At 33.7% G+C, this 27,964-nt stretch overlaps 4 protein-coding genes across 4 annotated transcripts; 1 reads left to right on the top strand and 3 right to left on the bottom strand.

The window, feature by feature from the left end:
- Positions 1-4,556: 4,556 nt before the first annotated feature.
- LOC25489691 (chloroplast processing peptidase) lies at positions 4,557-9,512 on the bottom strand. The gene is made up of 6 exons (XM_013605838.3): positions 8,981-9,512; positions 5,888-5,950; positions 5,738-5,806; positions 5,472-5,558; positions 5,306-5,373; positions 4,557-5,064 (listed from the first exon to the last, which is right to left on the bottom strand). Exons 1-6 carry the CDS (start codon positions 9,206-9,208, stop codon positions 4,998-5,000), a joined length of 582 nt encoding a protein of 193 aa, XP_013461292.1. The 5' UTR covers positions 9,209-9,512; the 3' UTR covers positions 4,557-4,997.
- A 254-nt stretch (positions 9,513-9,766) lies between these two features.
- LOC25489690 (uncharacterized) lies at positions 9,767-12,195 on the top strand. The gene has a single exon (XM_013605837.3). It carries the CDS (start codon positions 9,959-9,961, stop codon positions 12,011-12,013), a length of 2,055 nt encoding a protein of 684 aa, XP_013461291.1. The 5' UTR covers positions 9,767-9,958; the 3' UTR covers positions 12,014-12,195.
- Positions 12,196-12,206: 11 nt separating this feature from the next.
- LOC25489689 (cyclin-A1-1) lies at positions 12,207-15,927 on the bottom strand. Its single transcript, XM_013605834.3, has 10 exons — positions 15,546-15,927; positions 14,989-15,412; positions 14,737-14,873; positions 14,175-14,267; positions 13,868-14,001; positions 13,701-13,776; positions 13,506-13,616; positions 13,021-13,170; positions 12,785-12,919; positions 12,207-12,683 (listed from the first exon to the last, which is right to left on the bottom strand). Exons 1-10 carry the CDS (start codon positions 15,738-15,740, stop codon positions 12,621-12,623), a joined length of 1,518 nt encoding a protein of 505 aa, XP_013461288.1. The 5' UTR covers positions 15,741-15,927; the 3' UTR covers positions 12,207-12,620.
- A 3,582-nt stretch (positions 15,928-19,509) lies between these two features.
- On the bottom strand, positions 19,510-25,351 carry LOC25489688 (cyclin-A1-4). Its single transcript, XM_013605833.3, has 12 exons — positions 25,263-25,351; positions 24,902-25,135; positions 23,820-24,249; positions 23,561-23,694; positions 22,351-22,443; positions 21,825-21,958; positions 21,594-21,669; positions 21,409-21,485; positions 21,296-21,329; positions 21,059-21,208; positions 20,829-20,969; positions 19,510-19,971 (listed from the first exon to the last, which is right to left on the bottom strand). Exons 2-12 carry the CDS (start codon positions 25,100-25,102, stop codon positions 19,909-19,911), a joined length of 1,533 nt encoding a protein of 510 aa, XP_013461287.1. The 5' UTR covers positions 25,103-25,135; positions 25,263-25,351; the 3' UTR covers positions 19,510-19,908.
- Positions 25,352-27,964: the final 2,613 nt, after the last annotated feature.

Genomic DNA, 27,964 nt, shown 5'->3' with positions numbered 1-27,964 from the left:
TCAGACCATTGCCTTGGTTCAACATAGTAGTAATATTTATAATACAGCAAGGGTATTTTTGACATTTTTCCAAAAAGTGAATGCTTCTTCTATGTTTCCGTCCAAAATAGGGAGGAAAGATTTTGAGTGTGGGTCCCACCTCAAACTTTCTTTCCTCTACTTTTTGAAGTGCTTCCAAACTATAGAAAGTCAATCTTTTCACAAACTTTCTTTCCTTCTTCAATATTTCCTTTATATTTCTCTGGATCCAAACGCAGCCTAAAGGAACACCCCATAATCCAAGTTAAAATCTAACATTCAAGTGTTTCTCATCCATCCACGCTTAAAGGGAATGAGGTTCCTTACTCAGATTAATTACTTATATCAAAAGTGAACAATAATCAAAATGCCACATTCAAATCTACAAACAAGCAATTTATTTATCAATTATTATTCTAGTCATGGTTTGAGACGATTAGTTGTTCCTATTGGAAAATGAAGGTACTCTTAAAATTGTTGGACAAGATTGGATCTTAATATCATTCTTTGTATTCAGTTCAATATTTAAAGTTGACCAAAAAAAATCAATATTTAAAGAAAGAAAGTTCGGTTATTAGGCACAGTCTAGCTCTTGAAGAGCTCCAAAGGAAAATTACTTCCTCGGTCTCTAAATAATACTAGTCCTTTAAAGTTTGTATATGATTTATAAAAAAATGATTAATTGTATTAATTATTAAAATACTCTTATTAATTGTAGTTAGTGGCGTAGTTGAGTTGGAAGAAATTTAATAAATAAAGATATAATAGTGGAAAAAAAATAATGAATACTACATTGATATTCTAAATTGACAATTATTTTAAGACAGAGAAAAAATGATAAAGAAACAATTATTTTAAGACGAAGATCACATGATTTTTAAAGTCTTTTTGGTCTAAATCATCACATTTCAAGTCTTTTCAACCGCCAAACATAATGTAAGGTCGATGTTGTTTTTCATTAATTTGATTTTTTTCCTGGGTGTTTAACTTGTTCAAATTATATAATTGGAACCAAATTGTTTATCGTTTTAGATTATATAATATTCTCTGAACATGTTCAAGATGTGCTGAAAACAAACTTTTGTTGATTTTTATATTTTTATTGTTTCAAATATGGACCAACACATGTTAGAAGCGACTTACCTACAATAACAACATCTGCAAGGCGAGAGCGGTTGGAACAAGCCCAAGTGGATGACCGGGTGAGAAGGGGCGGCATGAGTGATGTCTTCGGACCATCTCAAGTGCATGAGCTTGAGCCCCATGTTGAGGAGGAGGGACCACATTATGAAGAGTATCATGAGCATGACGAAATTGAGGATGTTCATGATGATGTCCAGCCAGATGTTGAGGAGGAGGAAGAACCTGAGCTGGATTCATATTCTAGTGGGCCATCAGACGTCTGTGTCCTCACTCAGTATGCACATCATCTAGTCAGACGTATGTGGGAGATCGAAGATACTTCCACTTATATATTGTTGTTATTTTTGTGCTAATATTTGTATATGTATTATTTTTGTACCATGTTTTATTATTTATGTAAACCAATATTTTTAATTTGTTGCAATTTCGTTCCAATTTAAAGTGTGAACAACGAAAAAAAACAGAAGAATTTGCATAAGGATAATGAGGGGAGGTTGGAGGAGTCATGGTTCATACAAGACATCAGACACAATGATCTTTACTGGATGACGTGTGTCATATATGACACTATAACTTGTTGTATACATTTTTAAAAAAATGGAACGAGGAGACTTCGAGTTTTCATCTTTTGATTAGTGAGATAAAAATGATGTGTCATATGTGCTACATTTGTCATCGAAAATCGTCTTTTGAACTACAATGGTCCTCTCCATAGATCTATTAAGATATCATCTTATATCGGATTTTATCTGAACTTTTTTTTTTTTAAGGAGATTTTATCTGAACTTATCCGCTGGGACAAAATTTTTTGTCATTCCTAAATGAACGGCTATCAAGAAGTGAGCATATATATATTCTCAGTAGAAGTAGTATTGCTGGCTCCAATGAAAGAAAATACTTATCAGTTATCTCATAGGATTAGTTTATAATCTAATTGACAATCGATTTATCAAAAATTTGTCAAAAAAAAATCGATTTATCAAAAAAGTGCTAATATTCATTTAGCTTTTAGTAAGACTAAGGACGTGATATCCAGAAGTCCTAGCTTAACTGGTAAAATGTCGAAATTGTTAGGCCGGATGCCATGATCGGAGTTCGAACCCTTATACCTCCATTTGTGTGTGTGAGTTTATAATGGTTGTGCTATTCCGTCTATCTACCAAAAAAAAAAAAGACTAAGGACGTGATATTCTTCTCCAAGCAGGAACCGAATCCTCTACGCTCAAAATAAAATGCAGTAGAGTTATCGGTACATTTTTGTTTCTTTCTTCATCTCATGTTTATTATTACTGTATTATTAAGAATATGAATTATGAACAGAGCATAAGAAAAATATATTATGCTATTAGCATTTCCCATGCACTAGATGGCAAGTTGCATAGAATGGAGGGGTGGGCGAATTGTTACCCTCCTTTGTTAATGCCATATTTCTGTCATAAACCATTCCTCAAAATTAAGATACCTATGTTTTGATGACAGATACAATGTTTTATGTTGCTGATAAATGGCCAAGTATTGCTTTTGTTGTCCGTTTCCCTACTATGGAAAAGGAAAGGAAAGTGTTATTGATGATGATACACAAGAGATTTTTTATCCGAATTTGTTCCTTAATTCGGATTCCAAAACCATTATCAAGTGTTAGCTAAATACACTTTATAATATGCTATTTTTTATTTTTTTTAGGTCTACTATAATATGCTATTTTAAACACATTATTTAACTGTTGAAATTTATTTAAATGAGGGGGGGTCTCACTATTTAGGCCCTACACAAATTTGAGTAGGAATTTTAGTTATTGAAATTGTAAAGGTCACCAATTTAGTCCTTTTTTTTTTTTGTCAATTAGCATGGTGCCTAGAACTCACACAATTAAATGTGGAGAAGTGGAGTGTCCGGGATTCGAACACCGACCTCTGCATATAATATGCAATATCCCTACCAACTGAGCTAAGCTCACGGGGATACCAGTTTAATCCTTTAAATGTGTGAAATGCTAGTAATTCATTCAGTCCTTAAATTGAAAAATATCAATCAATTTAATCATTTTCTCAAACTTCGCACCATAAATTTTAAAGGTTCTATGTTGGTTTTGATGCATCAATGGACTATTTAAGTTATGAAACTACTAATAAGTGCCCATACTATATCTGCTAAGAAACTAAATATAGGAAAAATATCTTGAAAATTTAGTAGTTAACCTCTTTAACAAATGTTTGGGAGGACTAGTTAGCATCACTTTTAAGTAATATGTAAAATCTTTTATTGATTTTGACAAGTGTTTATTATAGAATTTTTTTAATGATGTGCTGATTATTATATTTTATTTTTCAATTTAAGGGACTAAATTGATAGGCTCTTACAAATGATTTTTTTTTTTTGCTAATATAAATTTAGGGTGCACTTAGAAATGTATTTATATTTATTTCACGTTAAAGACATTAACGAAGCTCGAACCCAAACTCTCTTAGATTGAAAATATGTCTTTTTACCACTAGATCAAGCTCTTAGAGTTTAGTATGACACATTTGAATTCAACCAAATGTATTAGAGAAGTCTTGCTGAAATAATTCATATTAAGCATATCATTCCATGAGAACACCAGTCCCCTAACTCCCATTTGCGTAAAAGAGAGGAGAGTTAACGATCTAGAGTTTTGATTTTGACCAAATTTTGGACCAGAAATTGTTGTCGTAGTTCTTGGTGAAGTTATTTTAATTATAGGGCAACATGCATCACTTGGAGACAACATCTTTATTCATTATTGTCTGCGTATACACTAATACAACAACTATTTACTATTTACAAAAAACACTTGCACAATACCAAGAAATAAGATTTTAGAACTCCACATTTTATTTATTCAGCACCAGCAGTGGCTATCAAGTAAAAATAGACTCAGATTCCATAAGAACATTATATACATACAATGTAAGAATATATCTTGTCAAAGTTAACCAAAAAAAAAACCTACATATTTTATTATAAAATTAAGTTTACTTCTCAATTAGAGAAGTTTAAAAACAATGGACGGTGGAGAACCAGTATATATTTCAAAATTTCCCTCCATCCTGTTAAGTAGGCACCACCCAAATAGCATATTTAATCTTCCAAAGATTTTGTAAAGAGCCAGTAGATGAAAACGACACCCCTTCTAGAAAAGTCATAAAATTAGATGCCCATATATACAAATCTGCTATTTGATAAAGTTTTGGTCAATTGAACCATCAACCATCCATCCAAATTCCCAGCTTGCCTGCCTCCCTATTTTAATTAATATATGAAAAAAAAACAACACCTTCCACCCCTACTTTTTTCAGTTAAAAGTTATCCTCTGGTTTTCTATAGTAAAGTCATACAAGCAAAATGGAGGGACATGCCAAAAGAATTAAAGCTTCTTGAACTTAAAATAAGGTAATGGCATATACTTATCTTATGTTTAAAGATTAGAAAGAATAGTTATTCTGCAAAGTAAATCTCACACGAATAGTTAAGAAATGTGAGGAACAAGACTTGGAATATCCACAAATTCAAAACAAGAACAACACATTTGTCTCTCTGACATTCCTATGATGATAATAATACTTATCATCTAGCATTTTTTTCATAAAAAATATCACTTGGAAAATCTTGTGCTTCATTTATCAAATTACAAGATGCCCTTTGGAAATGACATGTCATTTTTTCTTTCGGTTCGTTGCATACTCCGGGAGAAGGAGGCTTCTGTGATCACTATGAGCAAGCATATGAGAATCTAATTCCCATGAAGAGTTAACGGATGATAGAAAAAAAGAACTCTGGTTGGTTCCTCCACCACATCTCAACCATATATAATAGTCTCAATTTGTTGGTCTGTGACAGCACATTGCATATCTTCCAACTATGTTTTTCATAGGAAGTGGTCCCCTGTTCATCATTGGAGATATATAAGACAAATAAGATCAATAGGTATAAAAGATAATAATAGAGAAATTGTTTCAACATTGACCAAGAGAAAGAAAGATGAATAGATATATCCAAATAGAAGAGAAAACAGCCTAATTGCGTTATAAGTACATCAACACATTCAGAATCACATCTCAAAAAGTTTAAAATTAATGAAGAAGGAAAAATGAAAGTAGAGTAACTTGTAGAAATAGTTGATTACCATATATGGGAATCATAGCTATTGTTGCGATTATCCCCCAACACATAAACATGGCCTTTCGGCACATACTGCAAGGATCATAGAAGTAATGAGGAAAGGAAAAATCCAAAATATTGAATAAACAGATAAGGATAGAATTTATCAGAATTAATAACATTGGTCTCACAGTTAATTTCGTTGTGTATGTTGGTTTCTCTACCACGAAATCCTCCTCTTGAGCAACACCATTGACATAGAGCCCTCCATGATGAACCTGCAAAATGTTAAAAATAGAATAGAGAAAAAAGTGAATGGTCTAATTAGGAACTATATCTCCAAACCCATTGATAGACCATATTCACATATGTTCTTAGCAGTAATGGCTTATCAAATTACCAAGTAGATACTTAAGTTTTAGTATAATGCAAAATTCAATTGAGATTTATTCACTACCTCAACAGTGTCTCCTTCTTTAGCAACAACTCTCTTAATAAAAATTACATCTGTGTTATCTCCAGAGTGCTACATAAAAAAACCAATCATGTAACTGTAAGTATGCTTGCTACATATTCCATACCAGTACAGTATACAAGCGCAATATACCTGCGTTGGATCCCGAAATGTTATAATATCATGTATAGAAGGACTCCTGATATAATATGAAGCCTGAGGATGTAAACAAGTAAAGCATAAAAAGAGATGAAACAAGTAGAAAAAAATACATACAAGGCCCGAAAATATCCATTAACCTTATTTCTGAAAGTGTTTCTTACCAGAATGCAATTGGATATATGGTAAATTGAATAAGCATGTAAAATAATGTAACAAATATATGATTGTGTCACATCAGGTTTCAAAATTGTTTCATTGCAAAAAGTTGTTTCACCATAGCTACTTAGATAAATGAGCAAGAACAACAACAATAAGCCTTAACCAAACAATTTCTGTTAATTATGCAAATCCCTGACAAAGCAAGTTACAATATTCCATTTGGACCTCTTTTTAAACCTGTGGATGTTAGCGCACTGGTGACTGTCTTATTTTGTAACCTAAAGGAACAAAATTCAAATCCTCACTAGCGAATGCATGGCCTATGCCTCCCCATAAATAAATAATAATACTCCCCATCTCCTATTTTCTTTCTTTCTATTTTTTGATAAAAATCATCTGTTTCTTTACAGAAATATGTAAGTAACATTCAAAGAAATCGTTTTTTTATGTCATCAATCTACAACATTTTTAAGCTTTTGTCCCAATAGTCCTGGTTTCTATCTCTTAGAACTTGAGCTAGGTCTAACTCAATCCCAAAAGTTGACTCAAATTGTTCAACCTTTGAAAGGGGTAAGGACTACTTCGGCCATATCACCCGTCAATGCAACGTCTCAACATTTTTCTTAAGAATTGACACTTCAATGCCATAGGTATAAGTACAACTAATTTATTATAACACAATATCCTGTAGAATTTTAGTTAATTTTTATGGGATCACATTCTTGAGCAGATAATTGCAATGAATTGGATAGCTAAACATATTTTTCATTAGTTACCGTAATACTCTCAATCTTGTAACTCAGACAAGTTGGACTAACCAATGTAACAGAAAGTACAAATGTTATCATAACTAAAGTAAACCAAGTAGCTCATTCTCATAATTCATAAAGCTAGTTAGTTATAAGGCGTAGTATATTTTTGGGGTATATAATATAACCCCGTATAATGATTGCTGATATTATATATCAACATATACAGAAAACCTGATTCCCGGTAAAAATAATTAAAGGAAAAACTAAACTATCATACATCTAATTAGGATTATTAGTTAAACAATAAATGAAAGATATATTTAGCATGATTATCCTGCAATGAACTTAAGTCCATTCAAAAAATTGGTCAAGGGTTATACACAATGTCATAATTAAGACAATGCAAAATGCCAATTCTGCATATCATTCAAGAAAGAAAACTTTTTACCTGGTTTTCCTAGGAAAATGTACGAAGACCTGATCACTATTTTCTTATTTTAGGCAGTACAATCAAGCTAACAGAAGCAAATACATTAATTGTTTAACCCATCATTCAAATTTTCAAAACTTCTTCAGGAGTATGCAGCAGCAGCGACACAGAACAACAGTCAATGTTTTTTATTACGTGCAACCAACTACATGAATCAAATGATGTCATAAGACCCTATAATGAAATTTTTAAAATCCATTATGTTTGGAATTGGTAAACTAGGCAGAAAAGTGAAAATATATTTGAATATAAAAAGTCTAGACACAACCTATCAATATCATTATGCCAAGAAGGGAAATTGGAAACTATAAAATTGCATGTCATTGACCTGTAATTTATGATTATGGAATATTCTTTAAATGTAAGATCATGCATAAAGGTAGCTATAATAAAAATGGAAAGCAGAATGTTATGTGTAAACCATGTAACTTTTTGGCGATAATTCAATAGCCAACACGAAGGGTAGGGTACATAAAAGAAGGTATGTAACAGAATTGGGAGAAGGTAGACCAAAGAAGGAAAACCACAAGAAGTCTTGAGAATTCGTGAAGACCTGGCCATCGAAGGAACCCCCAACTCTGACATGGCATCCATCGTGACTAAGGATATGTAAATACAAAGTTGTACGTTGCAGACGGCCTCACAAAGCTCATTACTCAAAACTCAAACTTAACTCAATTCATTAAGGGAGAAAGAATAATTATATATCATGAGTCTATCTATATATCCATCACACACACTTGGTAGTTCTTAGATACCAGCAATTCAAAAGACTTGCAGATTGTGAAATGAGTTTTCCCTTTCTTACTTAAACAGAACCGTGGAATTAGTTGGCTAGACTTGGTGATTAAGAGAATGTATAACCCCGTTTCAGCATAGTGCCATAATTAAGAGAATGCATAGTGCCATTTCAGCATGCCACTCAAGAATCAAAATTTTAGCATAGTTTTTCTAGTAGATGTGTGAAGACCTGATCATTATTAAGCAGTACAATCAAGCTAACAGAAGCGAATACATTAATTGTTGAACCGAGCAACTAGAGCAGCAGACAATATTTTTCACTACATGAATCAAATGATGTCATAAAATCCTATAATGGGTCATGTTTATTAATAAACCAACTAAATACATCTATCTTAATGGTTTGATCTATAGTTTTTATTGATCTCCCTCTCACCATTGTATTTGTACTGACCTTCATCTTATCTACCCTGTTTTACATTGCTTCTATAAGTCATCTCCAAAGTCCAAACGATTATAAAGCAAAATTTCACCATTTTAAACAATGGAACCTACACTGAATTTCTCTCTAACGATTTCCTTCATAATCCTGTATGTCTTATATGATCATTTATCCATTGTAAATTATCATCTTCACAATGCTAATTTTTTAAAAAGTTGGTAATAAAATACTTAAAAAACCATATGTTTTGGAATTGGTAAAGTAGGTTGAAAAGTGAAAATGTATTTTAATATATAAAAAGTCTAGATACAACCTATCAATTAGAATCTGAGGAGATACACCTAAAAAGGGAATGAAATAACATTCCAACCAGCCCCTAATGGAATATATGATGGATGGCAGATATGAGTACAATTTTAGGCCAAAATGGGACATAAAAAACGATAAAATTGCAGAAGTAGAAATGGAATGTTAATTTAAGTGGAGACATCGCCATGTACCTTTTCGATAATGATTCGATCGCCAACATGAAGGGTAGGGTACATAGAAGAAGAAGGTATATAGCAGAGATGGGAGAAGGTAGACCAAAGAAGAAAAACGACGAGAAGTCTTAAGAAACCTTCAAGACCTGGCCATCGAAGGAACCCCCAACTCTGACATGGCATCCATCGTGATGAAGGATAAGTAATCAAAAAATTGTACATCGCAGATGGCCTCAAGAAGCTCATTACTCAAAACTCAAACTTAACTAATTATGGATGGGATAAAGAAGAAAGAAGAATTATATGTGATGAATCTGTAATTCAAAGTGTTGCAGAGTGTGAAATGAATTTCTACTTTGTGACTAGTTAAACAGAACTGTGTAGTTAGTTGGGTAGACTTGGTGGTTAAGTTTCCACAAAAACAAAAAGAAAAAGGAGATGTACCTTTTGTCTATGCCTACGCGGTTTGACTCTTGTACTTACATACAGTACAAACTTTTTTGTCTTTCGTTTAGGTCCCAACTCAAGCCAAGTAACGAATTAACCAACCAACAGGATAAATATGATTTCTTTTCCATAACACAAAAGGTAAATTAATGACAACATTACATTCATTTATTGTTGGAGGGAGGTGTTAGTATTATTGGGCTACTAAAAATTGTTAACATAACAGCCCAAGTTAGCCCAAACCAAGAGCAAGAAAAATGACAAAAATGTGGGTAAATGATACTAGAAAGAAATATCTGCAGCAAACGTCAGGGCACACGAAAACACAACATTATTTTGATAAGAAATCTACAAGAACTGTAGCTACCTGAATTAGTTAGGGAGTGCGATTTCTCAAGACAAAAATCTCAAAAAAAAAAAAGGACAAGGACAAGGACAATCAATGGCTTGGCTCCACGTCTCACTTTATCTTATCAATATTATTCTTAAAGCTACTCCATAAACTGTAATCTGCAGCTCTCCATCCACACACACTCAAAATTAGTAACAATGATTGCACGTCAATTATGCATAGTGTTGCTGCTGCTACACCTGCTGGTGTTTCCCTTGCTAAAGGCAGTTGAAGAGGATGCTTCCAGCAGCGATAGCATCATCTTCACCACACTTGGCAGACCTGACTACGCTTTTGATATCTATTCCCTCCCAATTCATCATCACTACCACCACCAAGAATTACAACTCACTGACGGACACTCCGTCAATTTTAACGGCCAATTCCTTCCCAATCTCACATCCATTAAACTCCTCACTCACCAAGATCCACCTCCTCTTCAACTCGTTTACGTTACTGAGAGAACCGGTTTTCCAACCATATACTACGACGCCGTTTACACAACCACCACCAAAATCAATGATAGGATTCAACTTCCACTGTTACCTAATCACCTCACTCAAACACAGTCTCAACTTTCAATCAAAGATAAACCAAGTTTATCCAGCGACGGTCAATATTTAATCTACGTGTCAACCCACGAGGATCCCGGTGTGCAACGTGTCAGCTGGACCGCCGTTTATTCCACCCATCTTAAATCGGGTAACACCCGAAGACTCACTCCATACGGCGTCGCTGATTTCAGCCCAGCCGTATCTCCTACCGGGAAATGGACAGCAGTTGCTTCTTACGGCGGTAATGGTTGGTCCGGTGAAGTAGAGGATCTCACTACAGACATCTACGTTTTCCTCACTCACGACGGAACTCACAGATACAAAGTAGTTGATCACGGTGGCTGGCCAAGTTGGGTTGATGATCGGACTATTTACTTTCACCGGAGAGGAAACGACGGTTGGTTGAGTATTTACAGAGCAATTCTCACCACTGATTCTTCTTACTCTGTTCTCATCGAACGAGTTACCCCACCGGGTTTACACGTATTCACACCGGCAACTTCACCGGGAAACAACAAATTCATCGCCGTCGCAACGAGAAGACCTGGCTCTAACTTCCGTCACATTGAATTATTCGACCTGGTTAACAACGAGTTCAAGGAGTTAACTCGTTTCGTCTCACCTAATACTCACCATCTCAACCCGTTTATCTCACCCGATTCAGCGCGGGTCGGGTATCACAAGTGCAGGGGAAAAGAAAGTAACACCAGTCCTCAGTTTATGCTAGAGAATGTTCGGAGCCCCGTTCCAAATCTAACTCTCTTCCGGTTCACTGGTTCGTTTCCGGTTTTCTCACCCTCTGGAGATAGAATTGCTTACGTTGAGATGCCTGGTGTTTATGTCGTGAACCGAGACGGTTCGAACCGAAAAAAGGTTTCTGATGCAATGGCTTTCTCAACCGCATGGGACCGGGTTCGACCCGGTGTAATCTACACAGCAGTTGGAGAAACCTTTGCTTCAGAAAGCACTGAGGTTGATATCATATCCATCGATGTTGACCGAAATTTCGTCAAGAAGTTGACTCTGGATGGAAAGAACAATGCCTTTCCGTCACCATCACCGGATGGAAAATGGATTGTTTTCCGTTCAGGTCGATCAGGTCATAAGAATCTTTACATAATGGATGCCGTTCACGGAGAGAAAAACGGGCTTAAGAGACTAACTGAGGGTCCATGGTCTGATACAATGTGCAACTGGTCCCCTGATGGAGAATGGATTGCTTTTGCATCGGATCGTCATGACCCAGGAAGTGGAAGCTTTGAAATTTATTTGATCCACCCGGATGGAACCGGGTTGAGGAAACTGATTCACAGTGGTTCAGGTGGGAGGACGAATCATCCTTATTTTAGCCCTGATGGAAAGAGTATGGTGTTTACATCAGATTATGCAGGAATATCAGCGGAGCCAATCTCTAACCCTCATCATTATCAACCTTACGGTGAAATATTTACCGTGAGGTTGGATGGTTCGGGTTTAACAAGATTGACTCATAATTCTTATGAAGATGGAACCCCTGCTTGGTCACCCAAATATATCAAGCCTGTGAATGTTGAGATGCCTAAGGGTGGACCTTATTGTTCATTTGAGGATTGCCATTGGCTCAACAACATGCCAAACTACATTGTTAGTACAGGGCTACATGCACAATGTGGTCTGTAAATGGTGATGGCATATTAAACATAAGAGTAATGTATAGTAAATAATTAAGGTGGGATGTAAAAATTGTAGGTTGAGCGTTTATTGTTAATGTGGATTTGGCCTTGTATTCTACCTCTGTATTGTGTAAACTTTTTCGGTGGATATGTTAATAAACAGAAGCAGCAATATAGAATATCAATCAAGTACATTATTATTATTATTAAACACATGATATTTAATTTGATTTAAATGTTGAGCTGTTTTTCAAACCTTGAGAAGGTTAGGAAGATTACATGAACTAGCACAATGGTGATTGGTGATACGCTAAATCTAGAACCCTGAGTCTGTCATGCTTACTCACTACTACTAAATTTGTCATCTTTTCCATTACATCTATCTACCTAGCAATTATTTGGGAAAAGATGTTTAGAAATTGGTTACATCTATCTGTCTAGCCATCCATTAATGGTTGCAGAAGAAGCAGTAGCTAATGATACAAGTTGCTTCTTGAAGCGTCGATTTTGTGGGCGTCATCAATCAAAGCAGATACAAGAAGAAGCCCTTTGTGTCAATCTAACGCTTTCCAACTGGGAATTGGACACATTCAATCAACACATCAACTCTCTGCTCAGTTCTGGAAAAATTCTTGAGGTATTGAAGGAGGGCAGTACTTATTGGCAACGTATTTATACTGAAAAAACAAATAAATTTATGAGAAGATTATTAACAAAACAGATTATATACCATCTTAGAAAGTGTGTGTGTGCTTAAAAGTTAAGATGAATATGTTACCTTGTGCTGATTGTATTTCTCCTTAATTGCAGGCAAATTAGAATTAGGGCTGTTGCAACAAAGACGGTGGAGATCCTTTACACAAGCACACAAATCAGAAGGCTGGTATTGAGTGTAATGCTGCAATGTCGGATTCTGTTGCAAAATACACAAACAAGCATGTTAAGCAAAGGAAAATTTATGATTCATTCTCTAATTATAGTGGGACACATGAATCTTCGTCATTAGCAGCATACCCATGGTTTCATGGCAGGGAAAAGCATATATTTGGCCAGGAAAATTGAAGAAGCTGCTATAAGTGATGGAGCATAACAAAGCATACTGTACTCCAACAGAGATAATTCGGCGATAAAATTTGTCAAGCACTCTAGTTGTAGTGAAGGGACCTGAGCAATGCATATGAAACCAAGAAAAAAGGGGTCAATAATTTAGAAATGGAATCCTAATAATTAGAGTCATGTGCCATAACATACAAATCAATGCTATCTCATCAAATGTGAGAAATGGAAATAGTCATAAGTTTGAGTTTCTCTGTAATTTATCATCAGAAGTGAGTGTGTAATGTGTTCTTACTTGCTTCTCCAATTACTTCTTATAGCTTATATCATGTGTTCTTACAGGTTGGTGCAAATAAAGTGTGAAAAATTAGGTGCTCGTGTTTGAACATCCTATGACACAAGTGCATGAGCCTTATAAATCACCAATGAAAAGTAGAAGATACCTCATCAATTCCTTGAGCTGCACGTACAAATCTTCTCAAGAAGCATTTAATTGTTGGGGCAGTCATTTCGAATTTTAGAAAATTCAAGACAGTAGATTCCATCTGCAAAACCTGCATGAAATGATTTGCTTTAGATTTGCAAGCTTCAAATGGTATAATCAAAACAAATTTTTAACCTAAGAATTCAACACAAACCTCATCCTTGAAGTATGTGTTATCAGTTATATAACAAAATTCCTCCACCTGAGGTGCACAAATCTCCTCATATTTACTGCCAACAATAATAAAAAAATGAATTCTTATTACTTCATGCCTAGAGATAAAACATTATAAAAAAAACACAAAGTTGTATGCTTCCTTACGAGGCAATCATCATAGAAGCAACTCCAAGTAATTGTAATTGTTGCCTGTTCATCGGATTCCCAGAAAGATATCGATCAATATAGTTTACTGTCAAATACAATGTATCGGGTACAAGTCTATACTCTTCAGCCACCTGCAGTTGGAAATAGATACAGATAATTAGCACACAGAGTTTTCACAATGAACTCTATATTCTAATTGGCAAATGGCAATGTAATACAAATCCAAATTGACCACATGACTAAATTAATCAAAATGTAGGAATTGGCAAAATCCACATGAGTAATTGACCACTAGAAACATTACCTCCACTAGCCAATCAATCAATATAGCACGCATGCTGGGATTTATGTCCTTTTGAATTTTCTCCATGAAGTCTGTTGAAGGCCTTTTCTTTGTCTGAGATTCCAGAAAATTTGGAAAAGATAAGAATATACTTAGGAATAAATAATTAATAATATGATAGACAAATGTGTTACATTACTGTCCTGGGCTCCTGGCAGTAAGAACAATAATAAATCAATCTTATCATGCTAACTAAATGGTGTAATCAACCATGCGTTCTTAAGTAATTAATGACCTTCAACGAAGGTCAAATCGATCCGGAGTACCAAGTTTGAGTCCTAGCTAGAACAATCAGACTTAACTTACCCAATTTGAGGGTTAAACTCTTTTTTTTTTTCACTGACTAGTGCAAAATTAGTGTAAGCTGCTTACACTTTGACAAAACGTGGTCCTATGTACATTTATCTTATGTATATACCATATATCAGAACACTTATTAAACTCAAAATCGATGCCTTTTGGCATAGGATAAAATGTACAAACACAATATAAATCTTTGTCAACAGTGAAAATGAAGCTATACCTCAGATGCACGTAGATGCTTGTAGATATCACAGGCAAAGGTAGCACAGAGCTGAGGATCCATGTAATCATTATCAATATTAACAATTTTCTCTCCCTTTTCCAACTCAACAAGAATGTCTCTACTGCAAATGTTACCTGAAAACAAATCAATCATTAGTATCATCTCAAAATGCACCAGTAAAATCAAAAGGGTAACCAAATAATCATAATTTACGAGACTATGAATATCTACACAGCATCAAAATGTAACCTGATGGGTAATTAGAATCAGAAATGTTGAGACTACAAAAAGTCTTCCTCTCAATAGAATCTACAGCTGGAACATCACTGTTATCGACATATTCAATATCAGGACTCTTGAAAGAATCACACGACGACATTGTCTCGTCCATAGAAACCGACATTCCATCGGATTTACCAGGAGACGATAAATCCATACTACTCGAAACCGGAACATTGAAGGTAGTAGGAGCAACCGATGAAGGAGGAGGAACAACTTCATTCTTTCCAGAAAATGAAGAAGTAGTACTAGTAGTAGTAGTAATGGCTTTAGGAAAAACAACAGTAGCGGATTTAACATTCGACAAAGTAGGTTTTTTGTTAACAGAAATCACTGAGCTTGAAGAAGAATTGCATGGTGAAGGTTCTTTCTTTGTCTTTGCAACTTTAGTTACCTACAAAATTAACAACAACCCAATTCCAAAATCGTTATAATCACGCATAAAATTCAAATGGGTCTTCATTTTTCGCGATGGAATTGAAAAAGAACGAATCTTTAAAGAAGATGGAAGGGTGAAAAAAAAATACCAAAGTAGATGAGTTGTTGCGGGAAGAATTTTGATTGGTGAGATTAGTGAGAGGAGGACGTTTCTTGGCAGAGGCTGCTAAAACTTTTCCGGCGTTGTTCTCTGATGTTAAAGCGGTAACAGGTGGGTGTCGTTTCGCCATTGACGAAGTTGTTGAAGAAGAAAACGATGAACGACGATTATTATGATTAGACATTTTCAAATTATGATTCAATGAAAGAAAGAAAGAAAGAAGCAAGAAGAGAGATTTTGAACTTCTTTAACTTTTGCTATGGTTTGAAACAGAGCGTTTTCTTTTGCTTTGGTTTGAAACTTTTTCAGTGAAAAGAAAGAAAGAAAGAAAAGAGAGTGTGTTTGTGTTTGTACGTGAGTGTAATAAATTTTGGTTATTTATGAAGGAATTGTGCTTTTGATGAGGGGGGAAAGTGATGGTTTAAAATGGGGGAAAGATCTGGACCGTTGATTAGGTTTCGGTATTCGTTAGCTTAGGAGCGGGGTGGGGCCCATTAAGGAGTAGTACCCTGAAGTTGAGGGATCTGAAGGGAGCTATGTGTATGTATTTTGAATTTGAATTCAAATATCAAACGGTCACTGAATTCTGTCTTTTATTGTGAGGAAGAGAGGGTATCCCAATTCCCAACCATATTTCTGCCTACTTGTCCATTTTCTATTTCTAATGTCACTTTTGAAAAAATTCTAATTTAAATTGTGTAGAATTCAAATTTATGCATGGAGATGCGAGAGAGTGACTTAAATTATAACCTAAGGTATTTCATGGAAGAAAATATTGAATGTAAATGTTTTATTTTGTCATTACGTAAACAGCTGGGGTGCAGTGGCCGTGGCCATGGCCAATTCAATAACTTAGATTTAAGTTACGGTCATATTCCAAAAATGGTGTTTTTTTTTTTGTCATTGCATAACAAGTCTTCGTGATTTAGGGGATTTTGTTTGAAATTTTGTTGTTCTTCTACATAATATATATTAAGAACATTTGACCCAATGAGCTTAGCTCAGTTGGTAGGAACAAATGCATTTTATATACCTCACTTCTTCACATTTAAAAATGTGTGAGCTCCAGCCATAGATTACCTGACAAAAAAAAAGAAAAAAATATTTATCTAAATTCTACAGCTGACTTGACTCACTCCTTCAGTAGTCAGTACTCAGTCTTCTTACCCTTCTTCATTGATATTTTAGTATTATCTGCCTGTACACTATATCAACATAATTAATAATAGGAAAATATTAATTGATATTTTTTGTGGTTGGATGAAGAAATGTTTTAAGGTAATGTAATTTTTGTGTAAAAATTTAAATCTTTCTTTGTAAATTTCAGTATTTGAATGATTAATTTAGAGAACTTTTAAAACGATGAATATTTATAAAGTATATATAATATTTTTTATTTTTGTTTTAACCCTCCGATTTTTAAGTAAAAAACTTCATGGTAAATAAAGTTGACTATGAAATAAATATAGTCAGGCAAAGAATTGTTCCAGATAAAATATTAATTTATAAAGTATTTAATTAGTCAAAGTTATAATTAAATGGGTTAGAAATTTGAAATTCTTTCCTAACTTTACACAATTTGAATGTCAAATTGATTCTTGATCCATACAAGATAAGAAGAGAAAGTTAGAGCGGGTGCTACAATGCAGCTACGAGTTTTTTTTTTACTATCCTTCACCAACTCGGGGTGGTGTGGAGAAATTTAGGAGTGTGAACATCAGCAATCACATCACCATCTTTGTTTTATGAAAGCGGGGAATCCTAACTCAAATAAACTTATTCTAAATCTGATATCAAATCCAACATATAATCGTTTATTTGATCAACAATTGAATTCTTTGGTGCTAATATAACCCTATCTTGGAAATAAGTTATATCAACGATGCTATCTAATATATTTGGTTCAAAAAACAAAAATAAGGGTCTTTGTGTCTAGGTGAAAAGGTGTTGGTTGTTTAAATCTTCGTAAAAATGAGTGGGTCTATTGTAACAAACTCCTATATATATATTTCAATAATTTTTTAACTAGAATTATTTCAATATATTCTTTTAGATTCAGAAATGTTAAAACATAAAAAGATAACTCTTATTAAACTAGACAACGTTATAATTGGAGCATTGAAGATTCGTATAAATATTAATGTCTCGATGAGGTATTTGGTACATGATTTTGCTGGACCTGAGATCCCCTGGATGATGATCCTAAATGGACCTTTGTCAACAACTTTTTAAAAGAAAAACAAATAGTTGCAAATTAAAAGAAGAGAAATGGATGGCTTTAATAGTTGCATACATGATTATTATACTTATAAATGTAAATGTTTTATTTTGTCATTACGTAAACAGCTGGGGTGCAGTGGCCGTTGCCATGGCCAATTCAATAACTTAGATTTAAGTTACGGTCATATTCCAAAAATGGTGTTTTTTTTTTTTGTCATTGCATAACAAGTCTTCGTGATTTAGGGGATTTTGTTTGAAATTTTGTTGTTCTTCTACATAATATATTAAGAACATTTGACCCAATGAGCTTAGCTCAGTTGGTAGAAACAAATGCATTTTATATACCTCACTTCTTCACATTTAAAAATGTGTGAGCTCCAGCCATAGATTACCTGATAAAAAAAAAAAAAAACATTTATCTATTTACTTAACATTCTCCAATCAAACTTTTTTACCTGCCAAACTTGTCATTATCTTTCTATTTACTCTATCTAAACTTAAACATAAACAAAAGTCAAATGTATTTATTCTAAATTTATATTTTGATTTTAACTTGTATATTTAAGATTTAGATAGTAGAGAAAATATTGTATAAAGATAGGATTAAAAATGGATTCAATACTTTCTTCGATTTAGTAAATTTTGTAGTAAGCAAAGTAGATTTAATTGAGGATAGTCAAATTTTTTTGGTATTTAAATGGTCTCACGTGTATACATAATTCATTTATAATTTTTTTATTTGATTTACATAATAAACATTCAATTTCTCCAACTCAAAATCTCAAACAAATTTCTTAAACGGCATTTATTAATCATTTATCAATAACTCCACATACATTTCAACATTCTAATAATAAAACCACGCCGATCCCGCAGAAAAAGAGAGTGTTTAATGTAGCATCTCTCCCAAGTAGGTATCCATTTTTTTGACTTCACAATGAAAGAACTTATTAGGTACTGACTTCAAAGGAAGACCCTTCCATTGTGGAGGGTCTAGAGCTATAAGAAAAACTATTAAAATAATCTAGATATTAATGAGTTTGATAGAAATATAATATAGGATAAAATATTATGTCGTGATTTAGTTTATGTAACCGATTTTACTCAATAGAATAAGATTTAATTATTGTTATAATTGTTGTATGTGGCGACCATTGTTATTAGATGATTATGTGAGACTGTATTAAGCTCTCTCTTTTCCCCTATAATTTAAGTATTTGATTGTAATCTTTTCATTATAAATTATAAATACACAAGCTGGGGATTTACCCTATAAATTATATAAATACACAAGCTGGGGATTTAGCTTCTAAAGAAATTCAAAGTAATTCCTTCTTTGATTGTCAAGTTGGAGTAGGGCAAATATGTCAACAGAATATAATGGATGGGTTGTTTAAATCAAAGAAAGAAACATAAAACACAAACATGGAGACCAACATTGGTCTTAATGAAAGAAACTAAGCTCGAGTCTCATAAACAAAGTCTCGCATTAAAGTCTTGTGGAAGAAAAATACATACTCCCTAGAGATAAGTAAGACTTCACTAATGATGGCCATGAATAGATACATTGTATAACATGACATAAAAAAGCATAAAACAATAAAGGGAGCTCTCTACACATGCCATAAGACAACGAATCGCATGAACATAAAGAGAAAATGAAGGATAAAGAGCAAGTTTAAAATAAAGAAAGAAAAAAATAAGAATGATTATGATTTTGTTTGGACGGAGAATTTTAACTTGTAAATTTATTTAATTCAACAAGGTCTGCAGGGAGGAACTGTACATGACAATGAAGAACGAATGTGTCTAAATGGACTTGGTACAGTAGCTTGAAAATCAAAATGGCTGGCACAAAATTAGCGGCATGTAAAATTCCACTAGGCAAGACAAGCAACATTACATCCCTTTGCTCACAATGATCCAAAATCTTCCAGAGCGGACACCGCAGGTATTTGAATAGTAGAAACACTTTTTGATACATTTTTAAAAACTTATGATATTTTCTCAAAAAGTCAATTTAGTCGTCTGGCGAATAGATCACTCTTTGAAAAATATGTCAATCCCAAATATTGTATTCAATAATGTCCAATTCAGTATTTTGCTAGCATTTCTTGTAATAGTATGTGAGTTCAGTTGTGAAATACTTCTACTGGTATTGATGGAGGACAACACTTCTTTGCAGCAAACTTGAACTGAATCCATATATTAACATGAAACGATATGAAATCAATTAGTAATTTGTAAGTGGTGATAAAGATGAACATCGGGACATAACAGGATAAAAGAACTTCATAATAAACAAGAACATTAACCCCAAATGCAGCAGTCCAGTTTGTCAAAAACTAAAAACAGAAAAATTAATCCATCCTTTTCAGAGCTGCAGAAATATGCAATAAGAGCCAGATATTCAAGCCATATGTAGCCATAAATAGATTGCGTGTGCAAATTAATAGCCTAATAGATGACTGCAATTCTAAATGGACAACCCCTTTACACCCTTCAATCTAGTCCCTGATACCCCACTAATTTGCATGCATTGCAACCTTAATTACATGAAGTTAGTTACCGGCATTACGAATCCTACAAAATCCAAATTAATAATGCAACAGTCAAAACCTTTTTTTTTTGTTAACTGAACAGTTTCCCACCCTCAACTCTCACATGTTTGAACTGTGATTTTTTTTATCATGAATCATATCTATACTCTATACATAGATATTCTTAGATAGGTTAAGTCCACTTTCTCTAATTACTAGACTATCCTCCATTTGATTTACCCTTTTAACCGGTGAGAAAATATTTTTAATATTAATCCAAATAATTAAGGCAATATAATACATTTCCGTCAATTCTCAATATGATTATCACTTAATCAACTATTTGTTTAAAACAAATTATTGGAATCCATATTGAGGGAACTCCAAAACTGATGAACGAGATGCACAAAAATGCTTAGAACTAAGGATTGTGATTGTAGAGTGTAGACTGCTTTTAGTCACCCAATTTTACTACACTCGTAAACAAGAGAGAAAGAGCCGGGTATTCTCACCTTATGCTGACTGTATTTCTCTCTGATAGCAGTAATGGAAGGTGAACTATGATAGCCATTTCGGTACAACAAATGCAATCCCTCAACACATTCCCGCAATTCTGATGCTTGGTAACCTGTGTAATGCCTTAGCATAGAGTTCTATACCAAAGCATATGCATAGTTGCACAACATCAGTATATATGCCTATCAAAAGATATTCAGCAAAATAGGTTTCCTGCAATACATACCCAGGGATTCTTTGTCGAAAGTAGTATATATTTAGCCAAGAAAGTGGCTGATGCAGCTATTAATGATGGGGTGTACTTAAGCATATCATACTCTAGAAGCGATAAATCCGCTACATAGTCGGCCAAATACTCCAACTGCATCAATGGAATCTGAAAACAGTGCAATGTAAACATCATAAATTGTCATGATTATCCTAACTTAGATAGACTAAAAAGAGTCTCAACTGAGATTCATACCTCACATGTTTGTTGGGCAACAGTAATGAAGCGTCTGCATTGGCATGTTCACAAGTTAATACAAAAGCAACTTACTTCCACTTGTCAATAATATGAAGAAAACCAGTCATTACCTCAAAAAACATCTAATTGTAGGAGCTGTCATTTCAAACTTCAAGAAATTCAGAACAGAGGACTCCATCTCCAGCACCTGCAATAATATCATATATCTATAGTTTTAGGATACTAAAACCAAATAAAAAGATATCCAAAGCTGCAGTTATGAATCAAATTAATAGATAAATAACAAAACCCAAACCTGCTCCTTAGAATATGTATTATCAGTTACATAACAGAACTCTTCCACCTTAGGTGCACAGATCTCCTCGTATTTACTGCCAAATTCAAACCAATTTATAGCCTTATGGAATACAAATACAAATAAAAATGCAGTACAAACACAAGAAAACAATTTAATCAAGCACTGTATAGTGAAAAAAATTAAGTAGATATTACTTAACAAACAATAACTAAGAGAGAAGAACCCTACGCAGCAATCATCATGCAGGTAACACCAAGTAGTTGTAACTGCTGCGTGTTCATTGCTTTGCCTGAAAGATAGCGATCAAGGTAGTTAACTGCCAAAAATAGTGTATCAGGTAGGAGTCTGTACTCGTCAGCAACCTACAATGGAGAGAGAAATTAAGTGAAAACCATTTGAAAAGAAACTTAATGAAGGATACAATTCTTCTGGTGTTCCCTCATGAGGAAAAAAGAGAAAAAAGCAAGTTCACTGAATCCTATACAAATAACAATGAATCCTACTTCCATTGCTATGGCATCTTTACCTCTCCTAACATGAGTATTTAAATCTCTCAATAACCGACACAACAAAATATTTAAAATAACATTGTCAAAACGAGTTTTTGAATGAAACATAAAGTCCCGCCAATCAGGATATAACAATACATTGATAAATTATATAAATAATTCTAAAAAAAAGTAGCACATTGAGAAGAACAAATCCCCTGGAATAAATCTATCACCCCGGCAGTCCGTCACCCACCATAATTTACCTCCACAAGCCAATCAATAAGCATTGCCCGCATGCTAGCATTGATCTTTTTCTGTATCTTCTCCATGTAGTCCATAGATGGCCTTTTAAATTTCTGAAACCATAAATTAGAAGAAAACAAAAGATGAAAAAGTAGAAAGAAGATAAAAAAATAAATGAGACAAATGATATATACATGTTTAATTTCTAAACCACAGGATTTTAGCTTCTTCAAAAAAAAAAAAAAAAACTAAACCACAGGCATAACTGCATAAATGATATGATAGAAAAACCTGAGTTTGGAAGTTTGAAAAGCTATATCTCATACCAATTTAGTAATTTATCTTTTCATATTGTGTAAAAATAGAAGACATTAGCCCTTTTAAGAGGGACCAAATCACATTAATAACAAGTTGCTTAAGAGAAATCAATTCTTAATTTCATCAACTATTTCGCACTCATCATGTGAAAGTCAAATTTCTAGAAATAAATTGAGAGGAAAATGCAAATGATGAATTCAACATCAACATCATCCTAATCTTTATTATATAATTAATATTCTTCTTGACGTTAATATGAATTTTAATTTTCTCAAAAAAAGAACATGACTTTTACATTTAGTCCAAATCTTTCTTGCAAACATTAAGACGAAGGTTGCCAATTAAATAATCCATAAAGTTGATATGTGAAATAGTCATAAATAAACTTAGTTGGAGAAGCAATTCAATCTGATATTCAAATATAGATTGAAATGATACATCGCATATTTTGTAAAATAAAAACATTCTATTTCTTAAATATAGATTGAACTGATACATCATGTCTTCAAGTCACCTACATTGACTCTATTCAATTACATTAAATGGGATATAACTTCTATTCAACATTTCAATATATCACAGGTCTCATTGCTTACGGTGTGTTGGGAATTGAAATTGGTGGTATAAAGTCTAATAGAGCGGAATGGGCTAAGATTCCTGAGTTTAGATTTTAAAAAACAAATGATATCTCATTCCATTCCATTTTATTCCACTCCGTTCCACCCTATACCACTTACCCAAACATACTCTTAGAGATGAATATTGCATTGGTTAATTTATGGTACCAAACACAAACAAGAAATTTGTAAACCTATAAAAGCATCAAAATAGATCAAAATGCTACTCTGCTAGCAATCACTTTGACAATTACAACAAGTGACTAAAACATTAAAATAAATGAAGACGACAAACCTCTGATACACGCAAATTTTCATAGATTTCATGGGCAAAGGATGCACAAAACTGTGGGTCTTTGGTATTGCGGTCAATGTCTACAAATTCATTTGCTCTTGACTTCAGTATGGTATCAATATCATGTATTCTCCCTAAAATCATGGGATGATGCATGAGTATTCCAGATTACAAATTGTAATTATTGAAAAAAGTATTGTCCAAATTAGCCAAAGCATAAGAAAGGGCGAGTATAAGATTAAGCCTTTAATAAACGAACCTCCCATTTTGGAAGAGTCTGAAATATTGAGAATGTTGCATGTTTTATTCTCAATTGATTTGATTGATACAACATCGTCATTCCGAATATATTCAAATTCTGGAGTCATCAGAGAATCGCTGGTTGACATGCTCTCATCCAGTGAAGCAGAACCGCTGAAGGAATTACTTGGGTAAATGTCCATCCATCTCGGACTACAGACCACACTCTTAAAATCTGGACAAACAGCACCATCATTGCTTGGAGCAATGAATGCTTTAACTCCAGTCTTAATTTGACTAGCTTTGGTCGAACATGCCTCTTTGGAGACCAGAAATCCACTCGATCTTATTCTCGATGAGGGTTGCAAAATGTTCTCGGACATAACATTTTTCTGCGAACTTGCAATGGAATCCTTCTTTGTCTTTGCAGTTTTGGACGCACATGGAACCTTCAAGTAACAAAAACAGTCCTATTAAAGTACATAAAATTTGCACATACATGCACGAATTAGGATTTAAGTTGTATATCCCAATGGTGTAAATAAAATTTACAAATGCATCTAATTATATTCAATCATTCTACTACTTTATTATGTGCATATTCCTAAAATATCTCCTCAAATATCTGAGCGCGATAAAATGTGACTGAATGCATGTGTAAAACTTTTATAGGCCGATAATGCATATCAATTAAAACTCATTATATACTTTCCCACTTAAAACCAAACACTTGTTCATTGTTTTGTATTGTTCAACTTTATTTGCAAAAGTTCCACATGCATAGAATATATGGTGGGTCCTAATGATTTTGATAAAATAATCCTCAAAAGGTGAACACACATATATGTTAAATTAAACCATGCATGTTATTATATCATTCTCGTGCTTCATCAACACAATTCCAAGATACACTTCCATTATTACGCAACACTATCCAATCATAATTCAAACAATCTTTAATTAGTCATAAGCAAATTCACTAAGATTGCTCAGTGTTAATAAAAAGAACCAAACTAATCAAATTCAGCGTTGCCATAACACTAATCACAACACAAACTCAAATTGAGTAATAGTAGTAAATGATTATAACAGTATCATTACCATGGGCTTATATGGAGCAGCAAGGGAGGTTTTGACGAGAGAGGCATTTCTGTTATTGGTAACGTCGGCGAGAGCGGGACGTTTCTTCGTCAAGCGAGTCTTCACGGCGGCAACATTCTTGTTTGAAGTTGAATTCTCTGAAACGGAAGGCTTCTTCTCCGATGATGAAGAAGAAGCAAAGCGTCGGCTTCGGGTAAACATTTTTCGTTGTGTGGAAAGGGAAATTAAGAAACCCTAATTGATGTGAAAACGGAAAATGGAATCAGTTATAGTTTTGTTCGTAATAAAAACGTAAATGAGTGCATAAAGAGAGTACGAAAATGAGTAATGTGGTTGAATTTGAGGGGAAAGATGAGCTTACTTGAGAGTGTGATTGATGATTGAAGAAAATGAAGCAAATGATTGGAAATGGATTTCAGAAGCAGATGATCATAGTTGTTAGTATTCCGCAGATACAATAAGACGCGTAGGAGAGAGAGAGAGAGAGGAACTAGAGCGCGAAAGGGCTAGTTTACCTGGGTAATTATCACCGTCGGATTGGAGTCAATCAGATATCTCACCGTCCATCCTTTGCTTGTGTAATTTGTAAATAAATTCAACAAATTTCTATAAATAAAAATAATACTCCATAAATTTTATGCAATAACAGTTTAAACAAATTTCCTCCTTTCAAAAAAATTTTAAACAGATTTCCATAAATAATACTAGTATAATTTTTTTTTGGCTAAAATATGGTTTTAGTCCCTGCAAATATGTCTCGTTTTGATTTTAGTCCCTGGTAAAAAAAAATTTTGTTTTTGGTCCCTACAAAATTTTTTGTTTTTGAAAATAGTCCCTGACCCCACTTTTGTGATGATTCGCATACGTGGCACATTATAACTGAATCAATTTTGTAGTTTTTGGTCCCTGCAAAATATTTTGTTTTTAAACAAGGTCCCTGCAAAATTGCAGGGACCAAAAACAAATTTTTTTTTTACCAGGGACTAAAATCAAAACGAGACATATTTGCAGGGATTAAAACCATATTTTAGCCTTTTTTTTTTTATATTGTAGGTCAATCTTAGTTGTTCAGTCATTAAATAGTGCTTGACTTTCCCTTTTTAAAAATAAGATAATGTTTGACTTTTGTCATATTTAATATAAAATTAAAAAAAAAAAAAAAAAAGTGGTAAAGATAACGACTAAGTATAATTTAAGACTTATATCTCTCAAAAAAAAAATCAAGACTTATATACACTCTCATCTTTATTATAAGCAAAAATTAATTTTTTAAGTTCATTCAATTAATAATGTATTTAGTCTGTATTATTAACTAAATACATTGTTTATTAAATTAACCTAAAAAATTCATTTTTGCTTGTAATAATAATCAGAGAGAGTATAATTTAAGGGTTTTGTTAATGCTAACTGTGTCTCAAGGGCAATGGTTAAAGAATTCACAAATATAAATTTTGTCTTGAAACTATGAGTTTTTATTTTTAACCAAACAATAATTACACCACTTTTTATAAAACTCCATTTCAAATTTTTTATTAAGGGACAATTTTTTTTGTCATTACTTGATATGGAGTCACCTTCTTCATCTTCTACCCTTCTTTTAATCCAAATAAGTTATTTTCAAATAAATTTTAATTTTGATTTCCCTGAAGAAGAATGAAGATGAGTTTGTGAATGCAAAAGTCGATTTTTGAAACTCATCTTCTTTTTATAAGGGTCGCATCAAAGCTCAAATCCAACGTTTTACTATTCAACCAGCACGTAAGTGAAAATTTTCTCTTCAAAAATTTTGGATTGCTCACAAGCATCTCAAACTTCCAAAAATAACCCATCAAAAGTTACGAATTGTTCACTTGTGAACGGAAGCTACAAACCATTTGCTACTGAATGGAAATTACGAACTCAACCCCGTTAAAATTCTTCAAACTCAAGCAACGTTTATATGCTAGGGTTTTGTAAATTGGTTATTCTATGTTTGGGTATTTGAAAATTGTTTATTACGATTGTGAATTAGAAGGTTTTTTGGATAATTGTTGACCAATTAGAATGTGTGCTTTTAATATGAATGTAGTTTAAGTTAAGTATGAGTACAATATGATAGTTTAAGAATTGAAACAATGCAGTAGAAATTGTATGTTTATTCTGTGCTCTAAATGTGCGATGAAATGCTTCGAAGAATGTTAGCTTGATATTTTCTTGCTTGTTGTTGTGTAGATATGGTTGACGACGTTGGTAGTCTCTGACTTAGACCGGTTCAATTTGTGCACAAAGAGCGTGTTACAACCAATCCTCCTCTCAAACAGGGTCGTACGTAAGTTTGGATTAGTAAAAGACACGCACCTTTAATATGTATTTTTTATTTAATAGGAGTTTGTGTTTGTAATATGTATTTATGTTTATGTTTATGTTTGTTTTTAAGATGTGGGCAGCAGAGCATTTCACATAGATACATCTATATGATATTAATCTTAATTATATCGACGACATGTCTTGTGCAGAGCAGTTCATTCCTGGCATGGGCCATAAGTTACCAGACAACTGCATGACCTTCTTTGATTGGCTTGAGGTCGACGACAGGATCTTCAGTCTCCATAACGAATATCGTTAGACGTATCAGTTAGACGACGTTTGTTGGTACCCTGGTTGGATAAAGCGTGGTTGTAGGATGGTTTCTCGCCACCTGTCAGAGCGGGTGATGAGACGATATGAATGTATTAAGATCATTCTGATGCATCCTTCATCCATGCCAGATATTAATGTATTCCAGACAGACAACACATTTCAAGATTTTTTTGTTGCATGTTATACACGAGGATGTGCGGGGTTTATTTTTGGAGATATGTTGGCATCACATACAAGTTTATGTTCCTTGGTCAAAGGGTATCTCATCCTAAACTAGTAGCTTTAGTCGAGGTAGAATCGTCTAGCCCCAACAAATGTGGAGGTTCTGATAGAGGAGGAGCATGTGATGGGCATCATGGATTTTAGAACAATTTGCCTGACGGAATGAAAAACGGCACCACATATGACAATCTATATGGTACTCTACAACGTATTGCCAATGAA

This window comes from Medicago truncatula, chromosome 3, assembly GCF_003473485.1.
Source record: "Medicago truncatula cultivar Jemalong A17 chromosome 3, MtrunA17r5.0-ANR, whole genome shotgun sequence".
NCBI classification, from domain to species: Eukaryota; Viridiplantae; Streptophyta; class Magnoliopsida; order Fabales; family Fabaceae; genus Medicago; species Medicago truncatula.
This window is presented reverse-complemented; position numbering and strand designations above follow the sequence as displayed.